Genomic DNA, 22,294 nt, shown 5'->3' with positions numbered 1-22,294 from the left:
TTATCGACATGCAGCCTTCATATAGGATCACGCTCCTAACAGGACGATCATTCCAAGATACATACAGATTCCTATTCTTACCTATTCTGCCTTGATCTACTAGGGAGACTCAAGAAGGGCAAGACTCGCCTCAAATGCCGCCAAGAAAAGCAAGCGGGTCGCGTCAGAAGGGGGCGCAGAACGCGTTGCCTATCCCACCTACATACCCAGGATTGATAGATGAGAAAGGAATGACCGAACCTCAATGGCAAGCATGTAAAGATATGTTGGAAAATGTGTATAAGGCCAAAGATGGAAGGTGAGTCGCGTTTAAATGTTAATTCAGCTTGAGTAATGGATTTCCACCAAGTTAACCGCACTGATAGCCGAAGGATGAGCGATATATTTCGTGAATTACCCGACAGAGAAGACTATGAGGATTATTATCAAGCCATACCAGAACCAGAGTGTCTGGATAATATCTCTGTGAGTAGCAAAGGCCGTGAAACGATACCAAGGTTCGAGCTGACATCGTAATGACCATATAGACGCAGCTAGGAGCTCAGGCTTATGTCAATTCAGAAGCATTTTTCAAACAGTTACATTTGATCTTCCTCAACGCCAAACACTGTCAGTCTGAACTAATTGATCACCACCAATGGGCCAAATGTGCTTACTCACGCTTTTGCTTTCAGACAACGAAGAAGAATCTCTATTGTGGGCGGATGCCAAACGACTTGAGGTATGTTTTCACTCTACCTGTCATACCTTAGCATGACTCTGACCTAAACGCCGTACAGGACCAGATACATAACGAATGGAAGACTCGCGCCGAATCAGGCGTCTTCAGCAACCCAGATCCATATCATAGTAGTGCTGTCAAACCGGGTCGAAAGAAACGAGGCGGCTCCTCCGTACCCAGCAAATCAGCTACCCCTCTTCCCGAAGCTAAATCGACTGCAATGGTCGAGCGCAAAGCTACCACTCCGGCTCCTGAGCTACCACCTATCCCAGAAGTGAAGACTGCTTTCCCATCACCTCTCGATGGGCCTATACAACTCCCACCTCATCGGATCCGTATTGTCGCTACACCAATTCCTGCTCCTCGTATCAATGTGCCCGCGGCGTCGCCCGTTCCTCGAGCCATCCCACAACCTGCAGTAGCTCCAGCCTCTCCTACAGCCTCAGAGCAAGGACGTCAAAAACAAGCTGAGAAGGATCGCGCCGTCGTAGCTGCTCTAGATGCGAGATTACCTAGATGGCCAGGCCCACAGCCAGTATTGCCTGGTAATTCCTCCATAGGTGGTATACCAGGATATGGTTGGTTTGGTGAGGGTGCTCCAGACCACGATCGAATAGCAGGCGGTTCATCAATGTGGCCACACCGTATACGTGCGGTAGTCGATGCCATCGAAGGTTACAGGGACCAAAAGTGAGTTCTGCTTTCAGTATTTTGTCAATGGAAGCGGCTGATCAAAGCAATAGCGGTCAACGGCTTGCCGAAGTTTTAGACATTCTGCCAGCAGTTGCCGATATCCCTTTCTTATCATTCAATGTGAGTCTGACGATCTCGCAAATGTCGCAAGCAGCTGACCCCAGTGTAGTCCCCAGTATCTTTTCCCGCGATCCAAGGGCTAGCACGAGCCAATAGCTACGACACCCTCCGCTCATTCGATATGGATATGACAAGGTTATTTGAAAAAGCTAGAAGATATTTTCACGAGGGCTCAGCGGAATACGGAAAGATACTCGTCCTTCAGCGGCTGTACAATGCTTTGACCGCGGTGTACCCAATGGCATTGCCTGGATCTGGTATACCCTTCCCGTCATCCACCCTCTTCGCCTCCCTGCCAGCCGGTCCTGGAAATGCTAGATCAATGCACGAGACTGCACAAGATCTCAAAGCGGGAGCAGCAGAGGATCAAGTCGGATATGGTATAACCACTTTCAGGGTCGGTACCAAAGATAGGCATTTCACCCCAGAAGCTAGACATAAGGGACAAGCTTTTAAAATGGGTAAGTTGGCTTCGCAATGGGACATAGCTGACAGAACAGGTGACTACGTCCATCTCATCAATCCTGATGATGCCACCAGACCCATTATTGGGCAAATATTTAAGACATTCGTGCCAACCAAGGGATATAGAACTCATCACGTAACTGTCTGCTGGTACTTTAGGCCTGAGCAGGTGAGTGAAGAGTGTCATCAGAGCAGATTGTTGCTAACGAGCTTGACAGACTGTGCATACACCGAACAAGATGTTCTATGAGCGAGAAGTCTTTAAGACAGGTCATTTCTGCGATCATCCAGTGGAAGACATTCTCGAGAAGATATCAGTGCAGTTCTATGTAAAGTACATCCGAGGGCGACCTCGTGCGGGAGAATTCTATCCAGGATGGCCAAGCTGTCAGTGTCAGCCATTTTCTTGTCCATAACATCCACTGATGATCCTGTTACAGATGTCTGCCATTCTCGGTTCAATGATAGGGAGCACCTGATGGTCCGAATTAAAAATTGGAACAGTTGCATACCTGATGTAAGTTGAGTATCTTCAGATTATCGCTGACATGTTATAGGAATTGCGTCAATCACAGTTCATGTCGGTCATATCATATTCGCGGAACATCGAGGTTCCTATGGTCAAATCGCCGTTCTTGAAAGGAGTGCAAGGACCAGGGTTCTTCGGTGAACCGAAGAAGGCCATGGCAGGAGATGACGATGACGAGGACGAAGAAGAGAGGGAAAGGGAAAGGCCAAAGAGGAGAGAGCGAACACGAAAGGAAGTGCAGCCACCGCATTCCGTCGATACACCTATAAAACACTCTCCTGTTCCGACTTATACCCCTGCTCCAGTGCCCGCACCCTCACCGATATCAACCGCCGGACCGTCTAGAGTACCGGCGACCTTTCCCGCACCTACACCTGCACCTACACCTCGACCTGTGCAACAACCGTCGCAACGTTCCGGTCCACCGCAGACCAATTCTCCCTCCTCGTTCGTGTCGCATCCTTTTCCCAATCGTACGATTGCAGCTGTAATGGGTGGATCGCAAGCTTTGGAGCAGCATGCCGTGAAGGAACCACTACCATTGGATACTGGTGAGTATGATTGTATTCTTGACATGCGCACTTTACGTCAACTGACTGTATTTTCTCTCCCAGCTCGGCTGTTCGAACGTGATGCTCGAGGCAATGTGCTTTGGTTTTCCGGACCGCCATTGGCTCCAGGTACGATACCAATACCAACTCAACAGCCTCACTCTCTTGAATATCTAGCCTATATTACAAAAAGAAAGGCAGGCGAACTTGGAGCAGCCCAGAAACGAGCCAGGAGATCGAAAGCATCTGAAATGCATCATGTGGATAAGGGGCTGGATGAGGGGCAGACAGATAACATGTGGTGGGCCGAAGGGCAAAGTTCGGATCAGGTATCGGCCAGTCTAAAAGCGTTGATAGATACAGTGTGATTGTCAAGGTCACACATAGGCGTCCTATATGTATTCTGTTAGCCTTAGAGAGTCATGCTCCTTTGCACCGCAAAATAAGTTTGCGGAATTGCCATAAAATAGTTCAGATCCCGTAGATCTCGGTTGCATTGATCGACCACGTGGTGGTGAGTGTCTCATGTACGTCATCAATATCACATCGTGTTTTGTTTTTCGCCACCATAACAGAATTAAGACAAGTGTCTTTTATTTGGGTTCATTCAACATTTTTATTCCATATTTTGCATATAAAAAAGCACCTTGCATCCAATAGTAATAGCGATACTGTATCATTTTCAGACTGAAGAACCACCCAATCACATCGCTTGAGCTCTTTTGAGACCACAGATCCTCAAAAAACTCCTTCAAGATGTCCGCACTGGCTTCTAAGGCTGTCACTGTGAGTTCTGCCTATACATTCAACCCGTTATCACGTAGCTTCCTATACAAGCATATCTCCTACGAGAAACATGATAAATATCTCGAGTGCGCAATCACAAGCTGAGTCGTCTCCGCTTGCCTTTGGCTTCACCGTGCAGAAAATCCTCAAGAATAGAGTATCTCAGCAAGCCCCTCCTGATCCCCATATTGAGATAATAGTAGATGCAAAGGGAAAAACGAAGAAAGTCGTTGTAAGTCTGGCATCACTTTGACACTCTTAGGAGGCAACATTGAGCTTAGTAATATGGTTTCTGCATGTTTAGCGGCCTTTACCGGAAGGTCTATCAAAACGAGATAGAAAGGCCTTGAAGAAGATCAGAAGAAGAGCTCATTATTTGGATAAGGGTATGAATTTGTGTGGATTTAGAGTTGGATGGACTTTCTTCATCGGTACGTGTCCACAGTGGTAACGCCCATTCACTGCATGATCAAGCTATGTCGCACATTCCGATGCTAATCATTGCTGTCTGCTCAGGTATAATTCCCGGTTTGGGAGATGCCGTTGATGCTGGATTGAATTATTTCCTCATTGTCTCGCCTTCCAAGAAGCTTGATATTCCGCAAAGTCTATTGAGCAAGATGCTGGTCAACAATGCAATCTCTGCTGGATTAGGGTGAGTCTATTGATTTTTATGACCTTCCAGTAGAATGCCAGTCCTGACTTCTTATTTCAGTTTCATCCCTATCGCTGGGGATGTCTTCCTCGCTGCATGGAAGGCGAATTCCAGAAATGCCCATCTGTACGTCTGACTGCTTGGCGATAGTAGCGATCAAGAGAGCTGATCTTCGTCCCTTGCTTTACTCAGGCTTGAGGAGTTTCTGAGAATCCGAGGACAGGAATTACTGGCTGCCCAAGGACAAGGTCCCAGTGGTATACATCCAGATGAAGCAGCAGCTGTAGGTGTTTCGCATGATGTTCTCAGAAAGCTATTTGGTCCTGGAGCTGGAATGGGCGGTGAAGATGTAGAGGCAGCCGCTGCTCATCCAGCGAAAGCTAAACCCGGTAGAACCTAGATGGGATAGCGAGAGAACATAGAGTAGTACTCGGTGATTTCTTCGAAGAGGTTCGGGTTGTTTCCAATTTTGTTGTATATATTTCTGTAACTTGGTATTTGATTTCAAAACACGTAATACAAGCTCTCATAAGACTACGTAGAATGCATTCGACGACAGGCTAATATGTATATTCACCTTTATTTGTACATGCCTTAGAATACCCCTTGATTGAAGTCCATTGCTACGACGTCGAGTACGTCCCATTCCCCTCCAGCTTGTTTCTACCAAGGCAAAAGAGGAGTATTAGCAAGCTCTTTTGACGGACAAAATCATCCAACCCGACTCACCTTGAAATCTTCGTGGACTGGATCTTCATCGATATAGTATGCAAGATCGTCTTCGTTCTTAGAATCAGAATGTACGTGAGCTTTCTTTGATGCTTTTTTGAATTGTTGATATTAAGGCGTACTCACCTCAAACTCCATCACAAAGCAAACTTGCATACCCCGATCTTTACCCTCCGAGCTGATCTGTTTTCCTCCTCGAGCGATTTGAATATATGGTTTCCCAGTCTTTGGGTGTAAGCATTTCTCAGGAAGAGCTAAGAAGCCTTGTCGGAGGGGTTCAAGTCCCGCTGCTGATTTGGTCTTGAACGCGACTAAAGGATAAATATCATTAGCATCTGAGATGAGAGAGTGCAAGTCTTGTCGGGAAAGCTTACCTATATGATATACAACCATTCTTGAGGAGTTTTTGTATTCTAAACTGGAAGATCGCAAATAGATGAGTAAAAGGCAATGCAAGGTGATTCTGCTTCTGACGATGTATATGTAAGATGACCGTTGTATCGGTCTGATCATCGAATCTCAAGCTTAACAATCGCCTGTTCCCAACGGAGAAACCGGTCTCCGGCCCACAAAGGAAGAGTGGAGGCTGACATCACCCTTGGTCTCGATACACCCTGCTCAAACAGCTCATCCTCTATTATTCAACTATTGGACGATACCTCTCGCATGACGACGATGGTGGCTCTTCCAAGATGTCTAATCTCACATCCTGGAAACATGCTTATCGTATACCTGCGCTATGCGTTCTAGCTTACGCCATCGTACTTGGACTTCTTACTGTTCCGGCGATACAACGAGAGTAAGTTGAATGATGCCTTATTCTACCTCGCATGTCTGAAAAGCTGGCGTAGGTTCCTGTTCTTGCATCATGTGCCCATACCATTATTCGCAGATTTCAATTATCCTGAAAAATATGGTCTAGCGCGTAAGTCTTCTGGAGTCATTTGATCGGTAGGTTAGAAATATGATGTGTGTCTAATAGATCTTAGCTTTCAAAAGTAGAAATTTGAGATTGAATACTTCTGATGGAGTTGAGATCGGAGCATGGCATATCCTGTCAGTAGCTCTCATCATAACTAACATCTGACACTACAGACCTCGAAGCGTGTATCAATCGCATAACCCTTTCCCACCCCAAACTCCGCTCAGTGTCGATATCTTCGATCAAGCACTTATCCAACGACCTACTATAATCTATTTCCACGGCAATGTGGGTATACCTCCTCACCTCACGATCGTAGTCACAATTGCTGGACGTGTTGACCAGCAGCTGATTACCCAATACAGGCGGGCACAAGGGCGATATCGCAACGAGTGCGTAGCTATTCAGCCTTCTCAAATAACCTAGACTGGTAGGTATACTGAATCTTTATCTGGTATTACCGCTGATTCAACGACTGCCTCGTTAGTAACGTCATTGTCATAGATTATCGTGGCTTTGCAGATTCGTCAGGTATCCCTTCGGAAGAAGGTTTACTGATAGATGCTAGAACGGCTTATGATTACGCATGGGATATTATGGATAAAGCAGGATTGGATCAGGATGAGATACAAAACAATATCATCTTGGCCGGACAAAGTTTAGGTACAGGTGTTGTGTCGGGCTTAGCAGGACGACTTGCAGCGGAAGGTAAGCTTCGATCATATCCTTCAGACTCGTCTGATCAGTTGCTGATGTCTTCTGTATTCATCTGAGCTCAGGGATAAAACCAAGAGCTTTGGTTCTCATTGCTCCTTTTACCTCAATAACCGATCTTATACTCAGGTTAGTAGCTACAGTATTGATGGCGCCCAACACAACTAGGCTAATCCATATTGCCCAGTTATCGGATATTCCGATTCATCCCTATTTTAGGTCCTCTCGGTGTCTTCCCTTCTGTCCAGCGTGAGATTAGCCTTCTTGATACAGCTCCCAGGTTTCTGACTAATCATATTTGCATCAGGCTACTTTCAAACCCATCTTCACCATACCTTCAACTCTGTCAAAGCGTTAGAAGTACGTAAGAACCGTCTGATTTCTGAAAGAAATGTGGACTAACTTCGCTACAGAAAACTTCATCGCCTACATTAATCCTGCACGCAATCAACGATAACACAATACCTTACTCACATTCCGCCGGTATATTCTCTTCATTGAGCGCGCTACTGACTGACCCTCAAACTACCGTAGAAGAAGTCACATATTCAGGCTGGGGAACGGTACGCTCTTTCCAGAGGGGCAACAATGGGGAAGTGGTATGGTGGGAAGGACAGAATGGGGGTCACGATAATCTAGGCTGGGCAGAGGGCACGATAGACCTCATCGCTCGCATTGCCAAATTGTAATCAAAACCTCGTCTGGACGAAGGCATAGAAATTTAGATGCATGTGATTCATTCTGATGTTTTGTGCAGACTAATTTCCTCACGTAGCACTCCCTTTCCCGTCACTTGCCCTTGCGCATCCCCCCATATCGATTCACTAACCATACCAGATCACTTCTTGATTGCCTCACCGCCCAATCCGACTATGGGTATAGAGTAGGATCTGTGCCGCCAGAAGGAAACTTCAATTTCGCCAGAAGCACCGCATCGCTGTAACCAGGTCATTAGTATGAATGATGGTCTCAACCAAGGTATGACACTCACGCAGAGGTCGCTGATACTCTTGAGACCTTGCATGAATACTTCAATTCCTGCTCATCTAATTCCGTATTTCTCCTTTGAGGCGATTTGCTTGTGCTTGAGATACCTTTACCTCCTTGTAGGCCTAAAGCTGATTTGAATGCCTTTGAGGAATCGACTGGGTGCTCTCGATTGACTGTCCACGTTCCCCACGGTTCACCCTCAGCTCGGGAAGAGGAAGCGTGAACGTTAAAGGATAAAGTAGTTCTTGGTGCAAAATTCGATATTATCATCGCATAATTGCGGGCCGTGAGTGTGCCTACCACCTATGATTACCTTTAGCTACTCATTAGGCTCGAGCCATCAGTTCTTACTGACTATGATCACATCCTCCTTGTTTATCTGGTGCGAGTCTCCGAATTGTTGGAGTATCCAGTAGATATTGGCAGTTAGATAGGCTCTTGCTTCCGCTATTGATTTGTAAATCTCAAACGTGCCATCTTCAACAATCAAAGCTGCTTGCTTCATACCAGGCTTGAGAGGAAATGGGAGCCGTCTACTGATGGCTTTCCTATGAGAAGATCAGCGACGACTGTGCCAATGCAAGCCAACCGGCCACTTACTGAGAGCTCTCTCCTGAGGGCTTGATGAAGTTGCTCAACGCAGCTACCATGTCCAAGCCTTTTTCAGCCGTGCCTCTTGTGTTGACCGCGATCCTTGTCGTATGTAAGGAGCTAAATTCATCGAGATAGGGCATAGGTGGAAGCTCTTTGACTCCGATAGAAGGAAGGTGCGCATCCATAAGAAGCACGAATTGGCCATGTCTAATATAGCCGACACTACCGAGAGGTATCACCGAAGGGAACCATAATGCTATTGACAGTCGATCGTCGAATCCGTGCGACAGGTAGTGTCGGTAGTGTCGCTCTGCTCGATCTGATTCGAAGGATGGTTGTGTTTCCAGATGAGGCGGGATGGAAGCGAGGGAGCCGGAAGAGCTGGACACGTCATCGAGATCCTCGAGGAGAGGCAGTGTGTTAGTAGCAGGGGAGATAGCCCTATAGACATCTGAGTTAGCGAAACTCATACTTGACTTCCCACTATTGAGTGATTGACATACTGTTGTTCCTCAGGAACTCCACCTTCACTCGCCGTTGTAAAGGAAGCTTCCGTTGTTTCGGAGGACGATACTACCAAATATCGTCAGTATGACATCTCATAAACACACTTGTACTGACTTGTCGCCATGGTATGTTGTCGTTCGGGCTCTTTCGCTGGAGTGTACATGAGGGACAGCTGTTCCACGACTTGCTCAAAGTTAGGTCGCTCTCGGGGGCTCTGAGCCCAGCATCTAGTGATCAAGAGCCACAAGCTGTCTTCTACGCCTGTAGGCCGAACAGGCCGAATTCCATCTAACATGTAAGATAATCAGCGCATTGCATGCGACAAACGCGGGACTACTCACTTCTGATATTTCTCCTGACTAAACTATCATCGATGTAACCGTACGGGACTGACCCCGTCAAAACCTCATATACCGCCATACTCCACGAATACACATCATTCTCCCTAGTAAGTATTCCACCTGCCAGTCTTTCAGGACTTTGCCAACGTAGAGTACCAGCAAGGGGTGTTAGCTGATCCAACATTTCGAGCGATTTGGTACTATAATCCATTTTAAGCTGACTGAGTCCAAAGTCACAGATGACGGCATGACCTTCATCGGTAACGAGCACGTTCGTAGCCTTGAAATCACCGTGTACGATATCTCTAGAGTGAAGATATTCCATGCCTTGAGCCATCTCACATATGAGAGCTAGCCTGTTAGCTTCCTTGCCGGTGTTTGACGAGAGGTAATTTAGTACATTGCCGTTTTTCACTAGACACCAATGAGTTTCTGCCCCGAAGCGTGAGCTATGGATCGTGCGGCTTACTATATGGACTAACAAGGAACCAAGGTGGCGGACCGGTAGTACTTGAAGCTCCGTAAAAACGTAGAACTCGGTCGCTTCTTAGTCTTCGCCATACTTCCACTTCTTTCACGAAAAGCTATGTCTCGGTGAGCGAAGAGAAGACTGTCAGAATTTCGATCAGCTTACCTGTCTGTCGGCCATGGGGGTTAACTCTTTGATGGCAACGTCCTGTCCTTGCCATTTACCTCGCCAGATGACTGAAAAATACCCGGAGCTGAAAAGCCCCTGATCAGCAACTGATACCATTGTCATGGGCAGAAGGTACGACTGACTTGATTCTTTCCTCGTGAGTCAATTTCTCGTCATGAGAGATCTCCAAATCAGTGATGGTCCACTAACCTATTGTCAGCCTATCTGTACTTGTTGCGCAAGAGAACGGGTCACTCACATCTGGTATTTCCCCCTGATCACTATCGCTAGTTCGCCGAAGTACCTGTGCTTCCAAGTCAGTTGAGCGGATTCAGCTGAGGCCATTCTCACTCACATCCAGCGCTTTCTCAAAGAACTGTCTATGTGGGCTTTTGTCCCCGGGAGTTTGGGGTACAGAATCCCAAACTGATCTTATAGGGGGACCTGTACCTCCCCACTGATTAGGCCTCTTGACTCGATCTCCAGCATCCGTCATACTGCTTGATATCGAGGATGTAATAGACGGATAGCTGGTGCTGAGATCAACTGCCCTTGATCCTGGTGTAGTAGTGACTTGGAGCATGCCGAAGGATGCTGGAGGGACAATAGGGCTATCTACCGACACGTACGACAGGGCTTCCACGGCCGTCAAAGGGGATGTCGGATGATTATTGTTGTATTCGGCTTGTTGGATGGTAAGCATTTGATCTAAGGAACGCTGGAGGGTCTTGATGGCTTCTTGCTGCATTTCGCCTATGGAAAGGTGGTTAGATATTTTGTTTATGCCTTTAACTCACTCTGCAAAGAAAGCGCCTGGAGCATTTTCTGATCACTTTCTCTAGCCTCTTCGAGTTTCTGGAGGAGAACCTGCATATCGTTCTCATGATCAATTCTAGATTGCTCCTCCCATGCAGCGATGGAAATTTGTGACTGGAGCTATAATAACAATAAGGCGTAAGCGGTCGTTGCGGGTAAGCTGAATGGTTCCTCTCACTTGAAAGATTTTTACGAAATCTTCGAGATCCTCTGTAGCTGTTGCGATTTGCCTCGATGTCTCGTCGGAATGCAAATATAGCTTGAGGAATGATCTTTCTGACAGCCTGACCAAAAACCGAGCATTCTCGTGAAGGTGTCTGTTGGGCCGTTAGCCGCCGTTGATGCAAAAAGGATGATTGAACTTACATTAGAAGCTGGTTTATGTGGTCAATCATGATGGCGGACACTTGTCCTTTGTACTGGATGATAGCTTGTTCCACTGCCTCAAGTACGGATGCCGATCTTTCCACCTATTGAGTTGTCAGTCATATCACATCCCCTTGAGCGTCAGATGGACCTACTAGACGAAGTGCGGCTACTCTGCCAATGGAGATATTCTCGGCTGACAAAATCATCCCTAGTACCACTGCTACAGCTTCTCCCACCCCAGGCATCCATGCTGCTGAACCTGCAGCTAGTCCCGCCGCTATACCTTTCAATACGAAAGTAGTCGTATTCAGCGCGTCAACTCGTTTCTGGGCGTTAGCAACTGCTTGGTGGAATAGATTAGAAGAATCGACTGAGTCCGCCTTGACTGGGATGTGAGCTCTTTGAGTCGAAGGTATGAGTAATACCCCTGCCGGCTGGGATGGTACCATCTGGGGTGCAGTCGATATCTTGATTGCGCCCTTCTCAGTGACAGACGAAAGTGAAGAGGTAGCGTTTGTAGTGATAGTGCTCTTTGTTTCATCATCCGATGTCGATCCAGGAGTAGATAGCTTCATCTTATTCCCTAGTCCAGATAAAAACTCCTTCACTTTGTGACTATCATTACTTTTCTCCGAGATTGAGGGTGATTTAGCTCTTTTCATCATATCGAGAGATATCTTGGACTTGGATTTTTCGATTCCTGAAGGTGGTGATGTGTCCTTTGGCGGTAAAGGAGGAGGAGCAGACATCTTGTCGAAGGGAGAGAGGAGCAATATGATCTTTAATGAACAACAGAAAGTATAATCAATCAAACTGACCAGGAGGAGACCGAGTCGAAGGAGTAAGACCAAATCATAGGGTGGTGGCAAAAGGCTGAGGTTTAAAAGATGGAAATTTTACGAATTGATTGATCAGGGTAGATAAGATTTGGATCTGTAGTAGTAGTTGATTCAGAGTTGACTCGAGTCTATAGTATCGACACGTTACCTTGAGGGTCATGGAATTGGTTGACTGGATTCCGATGATATTTGAGTTAATTAGAGTATCATGGACGTGAGAGCAAGTAGAGATAAATACTCCAATCGACCTCGTTGAGTTGATGATGACCGTGACCAGTGGCTTGGACCTTCCTTTGGTTAGTGCGCAATGACATCAGATTAGTATTTAGTGCGCATAGCCGTAGGCTTGTGTGGTAAATCGCTGAGGCTAAAATCAATACACAGCGTAACATCCTTGCTTACCATACGAAGCCAGGCCTTGCTTTTCCCTCTCATCCGCTGTAGTATAAGTCTGACTCACTGTTGCATATTTGTACCAAGTCCATGGCGTTGATCTATTCTGAGGATACTCACAATTGAAATGGTCTTGAAAGATTCCGCAAAATCAAAATGGACTCGGATGACAGTAACCGGAATGTCCCAGTCTGGCTGTTTGCGACATTGTGGCAATCTATTGCTTTATTGCGATGAAACCAAATAGCCTAGATGATGACGTTGGATGTGCTTTGGGTCCTTTCATCATATTCATGCATGCTTAGGTGGACCATTGTACAAGAACTCCCAATTTTCCATTTGCTAAGGGTGAATCCATTGTGCAATATGATGCAAACAATCTTCAGAAGGCATAACATCATAGACAGTCAGTCACCTTTGTTGTGTCATCGGTTCTTCAAAAATGCGAGTCATTCCTGACTTGACCCCCATTTCGGGGATACTTAAGGGGCGAACTTCAGTCTGGCGTACCTTGCCATGTATATGTCTTTCATCTAGGTATACTAACCGGTTCCCTAATTCACATTAACATATCACCTGGACCGACCAAAATGTTCCCGAGTTTGTCGATGCGCAATTTCGGGAAGCACCCATTCTCTGATATGGCCTCAAGTGAGTAGACGTGGATTGTGATTTCAGCGATCTGTAAGCAATTTGAACGACTAACAAAGTGTTGGTGGGGTTTTCAGGTGGCTCTTCCCCGGAAAAAATTTCTACTGAAGCACAGGGCGGAAACGAATCGCGAAATTCCGATCTTTCAAAGGACTTTGCCAAGAAAATGCGAGAGGCCATTGAGACTACCATCAAAGATGAACCAAATAAGAGAAAGCTCTCTGATTTTCGAAACCTGCTCAACGATCCCAACTATCTTAGAGATACGGCTAGAACGGTCGTCGACGTATCAAGTCTAGCGGATACGGCAAGGTCAACCGCACTGAGAGCAAGAGCATGTCTGAATACGTTAGATGACATCTTGGCGTATGACGGTGAACTTGGAAAGATTCTATACGATACCTTGACAATCCCTCAAACAGACTTTGGGGCGGCCGTATTGAATACAATAAGCGGAGGCGACGAAAAAGCTTTTAATGTAATGATAGACAGAGCGATGAAAGTGAAATCAACAAACGTTCCGTCAGGACTCAATGATATGATTCGCATGACGGACCTCTGGAAGCCGTTTGAACAAGGCTACGAAGAGCCCAATGTTTTTGATTCAGAGAGATCGATGCTACCTCAGATGATTGCCCAGCTCCATCAAACTATTTCAAATATTAAGCTCCGTGGTGACACTCAAGTGGGTCTGATGGGATTCCTCAATTATCGATTGTGGCATATATGATCATTCGTGCTGACGTCGCTTGTGAATCACTACTAGACTAGTAGTGAAGAGAAGCAAGACGCCGAGGAGAATCCCTTAATCGGGCAATGGCAGTCATTTGCGCGCGACAGATTAAAGACGCCACTGACAGGAGAACAGAGGGAGCTTTACTATTCTCTTGCCAATGACACAGAGATGACAACTTGGAGAGTGTTGTTGTTTCGTACCATTGATACAGGAGCAGATCCCGTATTTTGTGACGAGTTGGAATCTCTTTGGACAACGCTTGAGGAAATGGGTGTGGCTAGAACGAAAAGACCGACGGTGGTGGAACGTTTGGAAGAGGCTTTGAGAAGCAACGACGATACTGCTATGGAGGCCATATCCACTTCCGCTCTGAAGACTGCTGGCGATAGCTTGAAACATCTCTACCCTTCAGATCTTCGAGCAACAGCATCAAAGCTTCAGCTATTAGCTGACCAGCTCGAGGAGGTGCGTGAAAAAGCTAAGAATGTAAAACTCAGACTTTGATGGCATTCTGTTTACAAAGAAAAACCAAGGTCACATATAAGATGAGTGATGGCTTGGAGCCGATTTGATGTCTGAATGCGACAACACGTTGGAGGATTATCCGCTCTTTTGTCTACATTCCATGCCTTTCATACCTCTTTGTATATATTTTTTGTTCATAGTCACAGAATGCTAAATGGTCTCTATTTGATTGTCCTATTCCAACAGAATGTATTGAACGATATACCTTCCGGGTTGTGACTGAGGGATGTCCGCATACGCACTATATGGGCACCGGGGGGCATCTTTAGATGTCTCTTGACTTTGTTGCAGCAGACGCTTTATCGACCTTTTTTGGGATCCAATGACGGTAGTATCGTCTTCTCTCGATCTGCGAATCTCTTACGCTGCCCGCGCGATTTTTCTCAGTGGACGGGCCACCAATCTAAGGTGATGTCTCTTGACCTATGCGAGCGCTTATGGAGACAGTGAGCATGCTCAAGTATCTGAATCAGAATGATGCCGACGCTCATCAGATCTGGTCCAATCCTCCTCGCAATACAGCAAGAGCATCAGCTCATTCTGTGGGTCAATCTAACAAGTGTGACATTACCCAGCTGTAAACTTTCGCCGCTGATTTATTCTACTCTACGTGGCGGTGGCGGTACCGATAGTTAACAGCAAGCGATTATATGTATTGCATGGTTGGATCAAATCGAAGTCTGATGCTATACTTGCGTTATATGGTTTAAATACTACTACTACTTCTTCTTTCCCTTGGCCTTTCCAGCTTTGACAGGATTCCTTTGCTTCTCACTTATCTTCTCCTCTACACCACCTTCTGACATCCAGTCCAAATCACCTGCACCAAACGCTTCTTCTTTCTTATCTTCCAAACTAGCTTCAGGTTCTTCCATGACAATACCTTCAAACCTCCTCCTGAATCGACCAACTCTACCTTCTTCTCCTTCTCCTAATCCCTTTCTTTCACTTGCTGGTGACCAAAGAGGGTTATTATTCACATCTCGAGTAAGCTTTTTCGTCGAAGGAGTGGGTGCTGTTGTATATGCTGTAAATGTTGATCCGTCTGAAAGGATTACTCGCATTGGATAAGTTGGAACCATAGGTGGAGGTATAGAAGGAGGTGGTTTAAGATGTGTGCGTGATTGCCATAGAGATTCTGGTGTTGAATGAGTATGTTTGCCTCTAACTTGTACTATCGGACGAAGTGCATTGATTTTCGATGAGGAGGGTCGGAGTACTGAGAATGACATATTGATAGATGCTTTTTTAATGCTTGACAAGATGTTGCAGTACCTTCTGGCAGGGAGTTCTGCAAGCTGGAAGTTTCAGATGGGGGTCTGGAAGTAAGGCTAGGTGGGGCAACGGATTTCACTGGGTTCCTAAACTGTTTATGATGTGGAGTTGCCAATCTGTATTATGAATGAGAGGTCAAATGCATGAAAGTGTATATCCCATGAATCTTGCGAGTTTAAAAGCATGAATATCTTCGAATCAATTCCGAAATTTCAGCTTTCCCTCGCACGCCTAGGATAGCTCTGCCAAAGCCATAAATTGTGATTCTTATAGGCACGTGACCATCTTATTCTTCGAAATCTCGGAGGATGTTTTCGCTGAAATTTCAATAGTATCGACTGTATTTTACATCACTATATGCTAAATTTGTTAACTATACGAGTACAATTCGGCCGCCCTGATTCTCAAGGAAGCAACATGTCAATCTCCAGATCATCCATACGGTCGTTGCCGTCTTCGTCGACTTTACGTCCAATCGTACGATCGTTTTCCTCATCTCGACCTTCGTTCGACGAAAAATCAGATTCTTCCGTACCCGATTCTTCAACTCAACCTTTCTTTCCCGAAACACCTGCAGCACCATCAAATGCTTTTGCCAAGAAGAACCGACCATGGTCCGTGATGAATACTCCTAAATTCGAGTTCGATGATGCGACTTCGCTCGGGTGGATGAGAATGTTCAGAATACAGGAAGGAGAGGGTTTAGTGAAAAAGATAGAGGAAGACAGGGCAGCCTTGAGAGGTAAGTGTATATGTCCTATCGCTTCGCGGCACTCGGCGCAGAATCTAAGCCTACTGCCCTTTACTGACATCTCATGCTTCGGTTCCTCTCTCATAGCCGCCAATAAAACTACATTTACACCACCTACTTCATCCATCCGCCTCACAAGCACGATCGATCTATCCTCACCATCTTCCAAGTTCCACACTAAAGCTGTCCTTCTCGTCCCTGTATCTTCTCTCAATCTATCCACACCCGAAGCTATAAAGCGAATCAAATTGCTTGCTGGACCAAGATGGACACCAGGAAGACCGGGTAGAAATGAATTCTTACCTAATGGAGGCGCGCAATCTGGATCACAGGAAGGTAAAGAAGGTTGGATCAAGATTTCTGAGGAGAGGTTTGGTAATTCACAACAGAATAGGATAGAAGTGTCAAACATACTAGACAGGCTAATCGCATCTGCCAACGTAAGCGATTCTCTTGTTCATATGTGCATTTGACGATGTGCTAATACTCTCACTTCACTAGGATCCGAAATCTCCCCTCCCAGCGGATGTACCCATAGACACAAGACATCTCTTGTCCCGTCATCGAAAGAAGCGAACGAGGCAGAATCCTTTCGTTTGGTCATCAGATCAAACATATCTAAAGGAGCATGAAGTGGTGGGTGGAGTAAAGGGCTTCCCACTGGAATGGATACCTGCAGAGTTGAGAGACAAAGCGTTGAAGAAGCAATAGATTGTCGTATGCATCGCGTCGCATATCGGGTAGCTTGAATACGTCGGTCAGAACGTTTCCGTCTGCCTATCGGATTCTTGAAAGGTTACCTCAAGAAGTATAATTGCTATTCAGCTACTACACACATAATCGGGACAATTCATCAATCCTCACGGATCCGAGAATTGTACGCGAAAGATTCTTCAGTTTGATATCATCCTTTGATCTAAGCTTTGACCCCTGGCTGGCCAGTTCGGCTTGGTCTAGATCTTTCCTCTTTTGATGGTATACTTGAATTAGATCTAAACATCCATCCCTGATAGTTCCCTTGCTCACACCGCCTTTACTAAACCACTCAAATCTAGCTATGATATCACTTTAATCTTATATTGATCAAGTCGAGTTCAGTACAGCTTCCTTCTTCTCCTTTTCGCCTAGCCTGTTCATTCTCCCCATACCACATTGTAAGTCCACCGATATTTAAATTCTTGGTTGGCTGTAAAGTGGCGAATGTACATCACTCATTGGTGGTTGTTCAATCAGAAAAGTGATTGTCCAACAATAATGATCAACTGTTTCACCTTTGCCTTCTGCTTTTTCTAGCTTATGGGCAATTCATAGACTGTTTGCCATACATGTGCTTCTCGCCTACTTGAGCCTGCCTTCGTCTTATGGATTTTCACAATGCCATCCTCTACTTCCCCAAAGGTCACCCATAATGGTTCTCCTTCGCCCTCCTTGATCATCCAGCCATCTGATCCTCATCAAATTTCTTTCAAGTCCTCTGGTGATCCGAGCTCTCGACCACGGCTACTCCTCAATGGACCGATATCCCAAGATGTCTTCGCAGCAAGCCCTGTCGAGACAGTTAACATCACATCTTCTTCACCCGTCATATTTCACAGCCCTACAGACCCTTATAAGACATTAGCCAAACATTCCCGAAGCTTCTCAGGTGGTCGGGCCTTGCCTGACGTTTTAGATGATCCCTTTGGGTATTCCATTGCCAAGTTAGAGAAGGCAATTGACAGGCTAGATAAGATAGGTGAAGGAGTGGAGTTTGCTGGAAACGTTTTCTCTGCAGTACCTCTGCTTCAGATGGGTGGTGGAATTATTCTATGCTTGCGTCAGATGTTAGCGGTAGCTCAAAAGGCAATGGAGAACAAGTTGGACACGCTAGGCCTGGTGAGTTGTTCCAGACAAATCATCTGGCGTGAGCTTTTCGTGCTGAAGTCTATTTGCCCACATAGGTCAGTGACTCCATTACCATCGTCGACGCTGTGAAGGGCAGAATCAGAGCGAACGCAACGCCACCCTCTGAAGAGATGAGAGCGGGAATTGAAGCATTGTTCCAGTAAGTTTGGTCAGAACTTCGCAAGTAGTCTTGTGAACTATGTAGGTCACTGACTATTGGGCTTTATAGAAAGCTCACGAGTAACACAGATCTGTTAGAAAAGTTTGTCGGACGCTCAAAATTCAAGCTATTTCTATATGCCGGGAAAATGCAAAGGCAACTTGGCGACGCTAGAAACGATACCTTGATGTATATTGCGCGATTCACCGTAAGCCCCATTCCGTCCATCATATTCGACCTCAAGTACAAGTTATCTCCATGATCGAGCTCGCTAAGTGAACTGGTCACATATAGCTTGAATCTATCGTATCTCTAGACCAACTACAGCAAGAAGCTCAGATCCAAAGACAACACGATCGAAAAGAATTTGTTGGAAGATTAAATACGTTCATTCGAGACCCTCAGTCTGCGCGTCATCTTATCGAAAGTACGTCCAGGTTGTGTCGATTCTCTGAAACGCGCATCGGCTGCTAATCGACTCCTGATAGATGAGGAGGTCCCGGAAATCCTGGTGACGCTGCAGCGTGAAGTGGAAAGGCAGTACCATACGAAGTACTACACGCCAGTTACTAATCACTCTTCGACAGCCGAAGTGCAATTTCCTACTCCGCATCCCTATCACCCCCCTCTCGGCGGAACAAGCTGCGTAGACAAGAATGCTCTACAACTCTCTCACACCCGTTCGACGAAGATGAAGAAGAGGAGCTAGCGTTAAGTAGACAGCCCACATGGGAAGCACATACCTCTACGACGCCATCGAAAAGGGCTTGGCAGACAACTACCGATGAATTGGATATCGAAACATCGAAGGGAGAGTTCTGTCACAGCTTTCTCAAGGTGATTTGGCGTTATGAGATCACGTAGGTCAGATACTGACTGTTTGGGTGTAGTACCTTCGAGGCGAAAGCCAGAAAGTTGTTGAGGATTTACCAGTCGTGAGTGAACACGGTGTTCGGCTTGCTTTGAGCTCACATTGCCACAGTGGACCATTACGGAATACGAAGTTTATAGGGAGCAGCGAGAATGGTGAGTTCGTCTGGCAAGCTTCCTCTCGAGTCAGCTGTATGGTTTCTGATGAAATTGACACCATTAGTACCAGCAATTTTGCCAAGGTTTGGAGGGGTAGATGGCATGATCAGGAGGTGGCGATCAAAGATCTTGATCCTCTAACAGATCGACATGTTAGTTGCGATCGTTTTTCACCCGTCCGAACTCGGCATCATACCAGGATGCTGACTTTTCGTACAGCTTTTTCTCGCCGAAGTCAACATATGGTGCCGACTCAACAGCGAATTCGTTTTACCGTTCTACGGTGCATCCAGCGCAGTTGGTCCACCTCCGTGGTTTCTCGTCAGCCCGTGGAGTAAGTGATCGATTTACATCTGAAGGCTATTTCTGGATACGTGCGCTGCCTGACAACCTTACGATCTCTTTACAGTGAAGAATGGCCGGATCACCGATTATGTTAGGAGTGAAAGAGGGCGAGACGTTGATCGTATCTCCCTCATCCACCAGATTGCTCAAGGCATGGAATACCTTCATTCCCGAGACGTTGTCCACGGCGATATCAAGGGACAGAATATCTTGATTGATGACAAAGGTCATCCAAGATTATGCGATTTCGGGTTGTCTCAGATCAAAATTGACATCACCAACAAGTCCGCCATTCCGCCGGAGGAAGGGGATAGTGCAGCAGGAACTTTGAGATTTCAAGCACCAGAAAGATTAAAACTCGGTCCATTAACCAAGGAATGTGATGTTCACTCTTTCGGTATGACCATCCACCAGGTGTGTTTGTGTGCTTGTAAGATGCCGACGCGCAAAAGGCTGACGTCTTCGATCAGATTTACTCAGGAGAGATCCCCTTTGCGGCACTCGATATGTATAACGCGAAGACAAGCATTATAGGTGATTGACTTTCAGCTATAACAGCCGAGTAGCGCTGAGCCTTTCTCGGATCAGAGGGTGATCGACCACCTCAACTGCCTGATGTCCCTGACCACTTGTACAGACTCATGACTCGCTGTTGGAATCCAGATCCTCAAGCTCGACCGACCTTCGAAGAAATCAGTGCGGACCTTAGCCTTATGTGTGAATCACCTTACTCACCGCCCCGATCCACGAGATCAATACCAGCTTTACTCGATCTAGCCGAAGTCGAAGATCTCAGATCTCGACCGCCATCTAGACTGGCTTCGCCTGTCGAAATTTCTGGTGAGTGAGCGGTGAAGCCTCTCAACTCAACCCCGGCACTGGCTGATGACGACCCAAGCTACTAATATCAACGATTTAGATGTCTGGTTCACACCGCCACTAGTAGCCTCGCACAGCGGCGGGGAGTGAGCATCGCCAAAAATAGTGGCTTAGCAGCATGCTGACAAGTACACGTAGTATAAATTTTTCTGGTTTGGACCCTGTCGTTTCGGACCTGGGAGATGAGCTATCCATTATTGAAGAGAGAGACACTCCGATCTACATTCCCGATCAAAGCGGTCGCGCAGCACCAACTGAGCATGATTTGGAACGAAGATATCGTCGACACTTCAATTACCATGATTACCCCGATCGGCTCAATCTACCGCAATGGGTTCCTTCAGATGTATCGTTGGGTGATGTCGGCTACATGAAGAATGGTCACTTCGTGTTGCTTGTACGAGCTTTCGATAACATGGCTGCTTACGGGATACTCGGTTCGATCACGAATAAACCGAGGACGATTCCTATAACCCAGTCAACAGTGTATCCCCGATTAGTCGGCGATGTCGCCAAGGATTATGGCGTTAGGATAGCCGCAGCTTTCCGTTCGAAGAAGAAAAGCGTCACGTGAGTATTACACGTTGCTGATCTGGCACTAGCTTCGTGGTGAGACGAGCGATTCTGACATCTGGGAACAGCAAATCAGTCATGCGACAGGTCACCGTACCGATGTGTCCGGGAAAGAAGGCTGTCCGACTCATTGTGGCTGATGGAAAATTCCAAATGATGAAGAATTACGAAACTTTGCGTGAATACTTCGCTGCTGAAGCGGACTCAATCCTCCAGAAAGCAATTGAGGAGAATCATGAAGGTTTGCAGAAAACTGATTTAGTGGCAGTGGGTTTGGTCAATGTTTCTTGGACAATGCTGAATCACTTACGCTTGTACTGTAAAAGGTAGTGGGAACTCTTACTGCTGATAATTATGCAATGGCCGTGTCGGAATATTCCCCCGGAACCAATATCATATTCAACATAGTTTCGCCATGCGCCAAATCCAGCATAGAGCCGTGGGGGTTTTGGACCGTCGCACGAGATCGAAGCCCGAACGTTTGTGCCACGTCTACTCCTGATACTACTCCTGGAAGGAACTCAGATTCCAACCTGATAGCGGATCTCAACCCTTCGATTGCCTCTAGACCTATACAGCCTTCACCGCCTGGCTTACCGGTCATTCTCAAGAGATTACCTGGAGTGGATGATCAACCTCTACAGTATTCGGTCAAAGTAAGTGAACCCAATGGACCAAAGCTGTGAGTCAACGTATTATATCTCACCACCAGGAAAGAGCTGAAATGGTGTCGAGACCCTGCAGCGCAGTTCATCTCTCTGTGTTGAGATTTCCTTCCACCGGTGGAGAACCAACTTTGCTTCGAGATCAATCATAGACTTTCCTAAACTTTCGCTTGGTCACGCCCTCCAATTATTGTGCAAAAAGCTATTCAGTTCTGGTTTGGAGGAAAGAATATAGAATAGGGAGAGAGTCCCCCCGTATGCCCTGTATCCGAATAAATTGTAGATCATAAAACAACCTCGAAATATATGAATACAATGTAATACATGGCATCAATCACGAAACACGACAGAAGACGGTGTATTTAACAGCGAAACCTCGTACTCAGACTGTGGTCTTATCCACTTAAGAAGATATTGTAGACGAGATATGTATTTCGAAAAGACGGTATA

At 46.2% G+C, this 22,294-nt stretch overlaps 9 protein-coding genes across 9 annotated transcripts; 6 read left to right on the top strand and 3 right to left on the bottom strand.

Annotated features, from left to right (window-relative positions):
• Positions 1 to 134: 134 nt before the first annotated feature.
• Positions 135 to 3,447, top strand: I206_106627 (uncharacterized protein; the record flags this gene model as incomplete). Its single annotated transcript, XM_070203356.1, has 11 exons — positions 135 to 298; positions 366 to 465; positions 528 to 609; positions 675 to 721; positions 780 to 1,411; positions 1,465 to 1,534; positions 1,584 to 2,168; positions 2,218 to 2,386; positions 2,440 to 2,516; positions 2,575 to 3,079; positions 3,143 to 3,447. The coding sequence occupies 11 exons, from the start codon at positions 135 to 137 to the stop codon at positions 3,445 to 3,447; spliced, it is 2,736 nt and encodes a 911-aa protein (XP_070059457.1).
• Positions 3,448 to 3,835: 388 nt separating this feature from the next.
• Positions 3,836 to 4,920, top strand: I206_106626 (uncharacterized protein; the record flags this gene model as incomplete). The annotated part of the gene is made up of 6 exons (XM_019159177.1): positions 3,836 to 3,865; positions 4,005 to 4,097; positions 4,170 to 4,296; positions 4,382 to 4,520; positions 4,581 to 4,646; positions 4,713 to 4,920. The coding sequence occupies 6 exons, from the start codon at positions 3,836 to 3,838 to the stop codon at positions 4,918 to 4,920; spliced, it is 663 nt and encodes a 220-aa protein (XP_019007849.1).
• Positions 4,921 to 5,114: 194 nt separating this feature from the next.
• I206_106625 (uncharacterized protein) lies at positions 5,115 to 5,642 on the bottom strand (the record flags this gene model as incomplete). The annotated part of the gene is made up of 4 exons (XM_019159178.1): positions 5,115 to 5,183; positions 5,250 to 5,306; positions 5,376 to 5,560; positions 5,624 to 5,642. The coding sequence occupies 4 exons, from the start codon at positions 5,640 to 5,642 to the stop codon at positions 5,115 to 5,117; spliced, it is 330 nt and encodes a 109-aa protein (XP_019007850.1).
• Positions 5,643 to 5,941: 299 nt separating this feature from the next.
• I206_106624 (uncharacterized protein) lies at positions 5,942 to 7,574 on the top strand (the record flags this gene model as incomplete). Its single annotated transcript, XM_070203355.1, has 10 exons — positions 5,942 to 6,048; positions 6,101 to 6,174; positions 6,239 to 6,305; positions 6,354 to 6,459; positions 6,537 to 6,601; positions 6,659 to 6,879; positions 6,951 to 7,014; positions 7,073 to 7,134; positions 7,193 to 7,245; positions 7,299 to 7,574. 10 exons carry the CDS (start codon positions 5,942 to 5,944, stop codon positions 7,572 to 7,574), a joined length of 1,095 nt encoding a protein of 364 aa, XP_070059456.1.
• Positions 7,575 to 7,755: 181 nt separating this feature from the next.
• I206_106623 (uncharacterized protein) lies at positions 7,756 to 11,888 on the bottom strand (the record flags this gene model as incomplete). Its single annotated transcript, XM_070203354.1, has 16 exons — positions 7,756 to 7,822; positions 7,877 to 8,178; positions 8,231 to 8,423; positions 8,476 to 8,910; positions 8,973 to 9,042; positions 9,091 to 9,264; positions 9,318 to 9,731; positions 9,787 to 9,901; positions 9,952 to 10,039; positions 10,098 to 10,159; positions 10,214 to 10,258; positions 10,310 to 10,707; positions 10,752 to 10,890; positions 10,949 to 11,087; positions 11,137 to 11,240; positions 11,292 to 11,888. 16 exons carry the CDS (start codon positions 11,886 to 11,888, stop codon positions 7,756 to 7,758), a joined length of 3,342 nt encoding a protein of 1,113 aa, XP_070059455.1.
• Positions 11,889 to 12,961: 1,073 nt separating this feature from the next.
• On the top strand, positions 12,962 to 14,262 carry I206_106622 (uncharacterized protein; the record flags this gene model as incomplete). The annotated part of the gene is made up of 3 exons (XM_019159181.1): positions 12,962 to 13,022; positions 13,100 to 13,707; positions 13,789 to 14,262. 3 exons carry the CDS (start codon positions 12,962 to 12,964, stop codon positions 14,260 to 14,262), a joined length of 1,143 nt encoding a protein of 380 aa, XP_019007853.1.
• Positions 14,263 to 15,002: 740 nt separating this feature from the next.
• Positions 15,003 to 15,515, bottom strand: I206_106621 (mitochondrial 54S ribosomal protein bL31m; the record flags this gene model as incomplete). The annotated part of the gene is made up of 1 exon (XM_019159182.1): positions 15,003 to 15,515. The coding sequence occupies one exon, from the start codon at positions 15,513 to 15,515 to the stop codon at positions 15,003 to 15,005; it is 513 nt and encodes a 170-aa protein (XP_019007854.1).
• Positions 15,516 to 15,975: 460 nt separating this feature from the next.
• On the top strand, positions 15,976 to 17,020 carry I206_106620 (mitochondrial 37S ribosomal protein mS35; the record flags this gene model as incomplete). Its single annotated transcript, XM_019159183.1, has 3 exons — positions 15,976 to 16,300; positions 16,397 to 16,749; positions 16,811 to 17,020. 3 exons carry the CDS (start codon positions 15,976 to 15,978, stop codon positions 17,018 to 17,020), a joined length of 888 nt encoding a protein of 295 aa, XP_019007855.1.
• A 663-nt stretch (positions 17,021 to 17,683) lies between these two features.
• I206_106619 (uncharacterized protein) lies at positions 17,684 to 21,996 on the top strand (the record flags this gene model as incomplete). The annotated part of the gene is made up of 18 exons (XM_070203353.1): positions 17,684 to 18,184; positions 18,250 to 18,353; positions 18,423 to 18,561; positions 18,648 to 18,780; positions 18,842 to 18,893; positions 18,941 to 19,190; positions 19,244 to 19,288; positions 19,336 to 19,379; positions 19,447 to 19,534; positions 19,602 to 19,716; positions 19,792 to 20,141; positions 20,198 to 20,261; positions 20,316 to 20,567; positions 20,626 to 20,692; positions 20,745 to 21,176; positions 21,248 to 21,446; positions 21,506 to 21,861; positions 21,924 to 21,996. 18 exons carry the CDS (start codon positions 17,684 to 17,686, stop codon positions 21,994 to 21,996), a joined length of 3,264 nt encoding a protein of 1,087 aa, XP_070059454.1.
• Positions 21,997 to 22,294: the final 298 nt, after the last annotated feature.

The sequence above is a fragment of the Kwoniella pini genome, chromosome 9, assembly GCF_000512605.2.
Source record: "Kwoniella pini CBS 10737 chromosome 9, complete sequence".
Lineage (NCBI taxonomy): Eukaryota > Fungi > Basidiomycota > Tremellomycetes > Tremellales > Cryptococcaceae > Kwoniella > Kwoniella pini.
The sequence above is the reverse complement of the archived record's forward strand: the minus strand, read 5'-3'. Positions and strand labels throughout refer to the sequence as shown.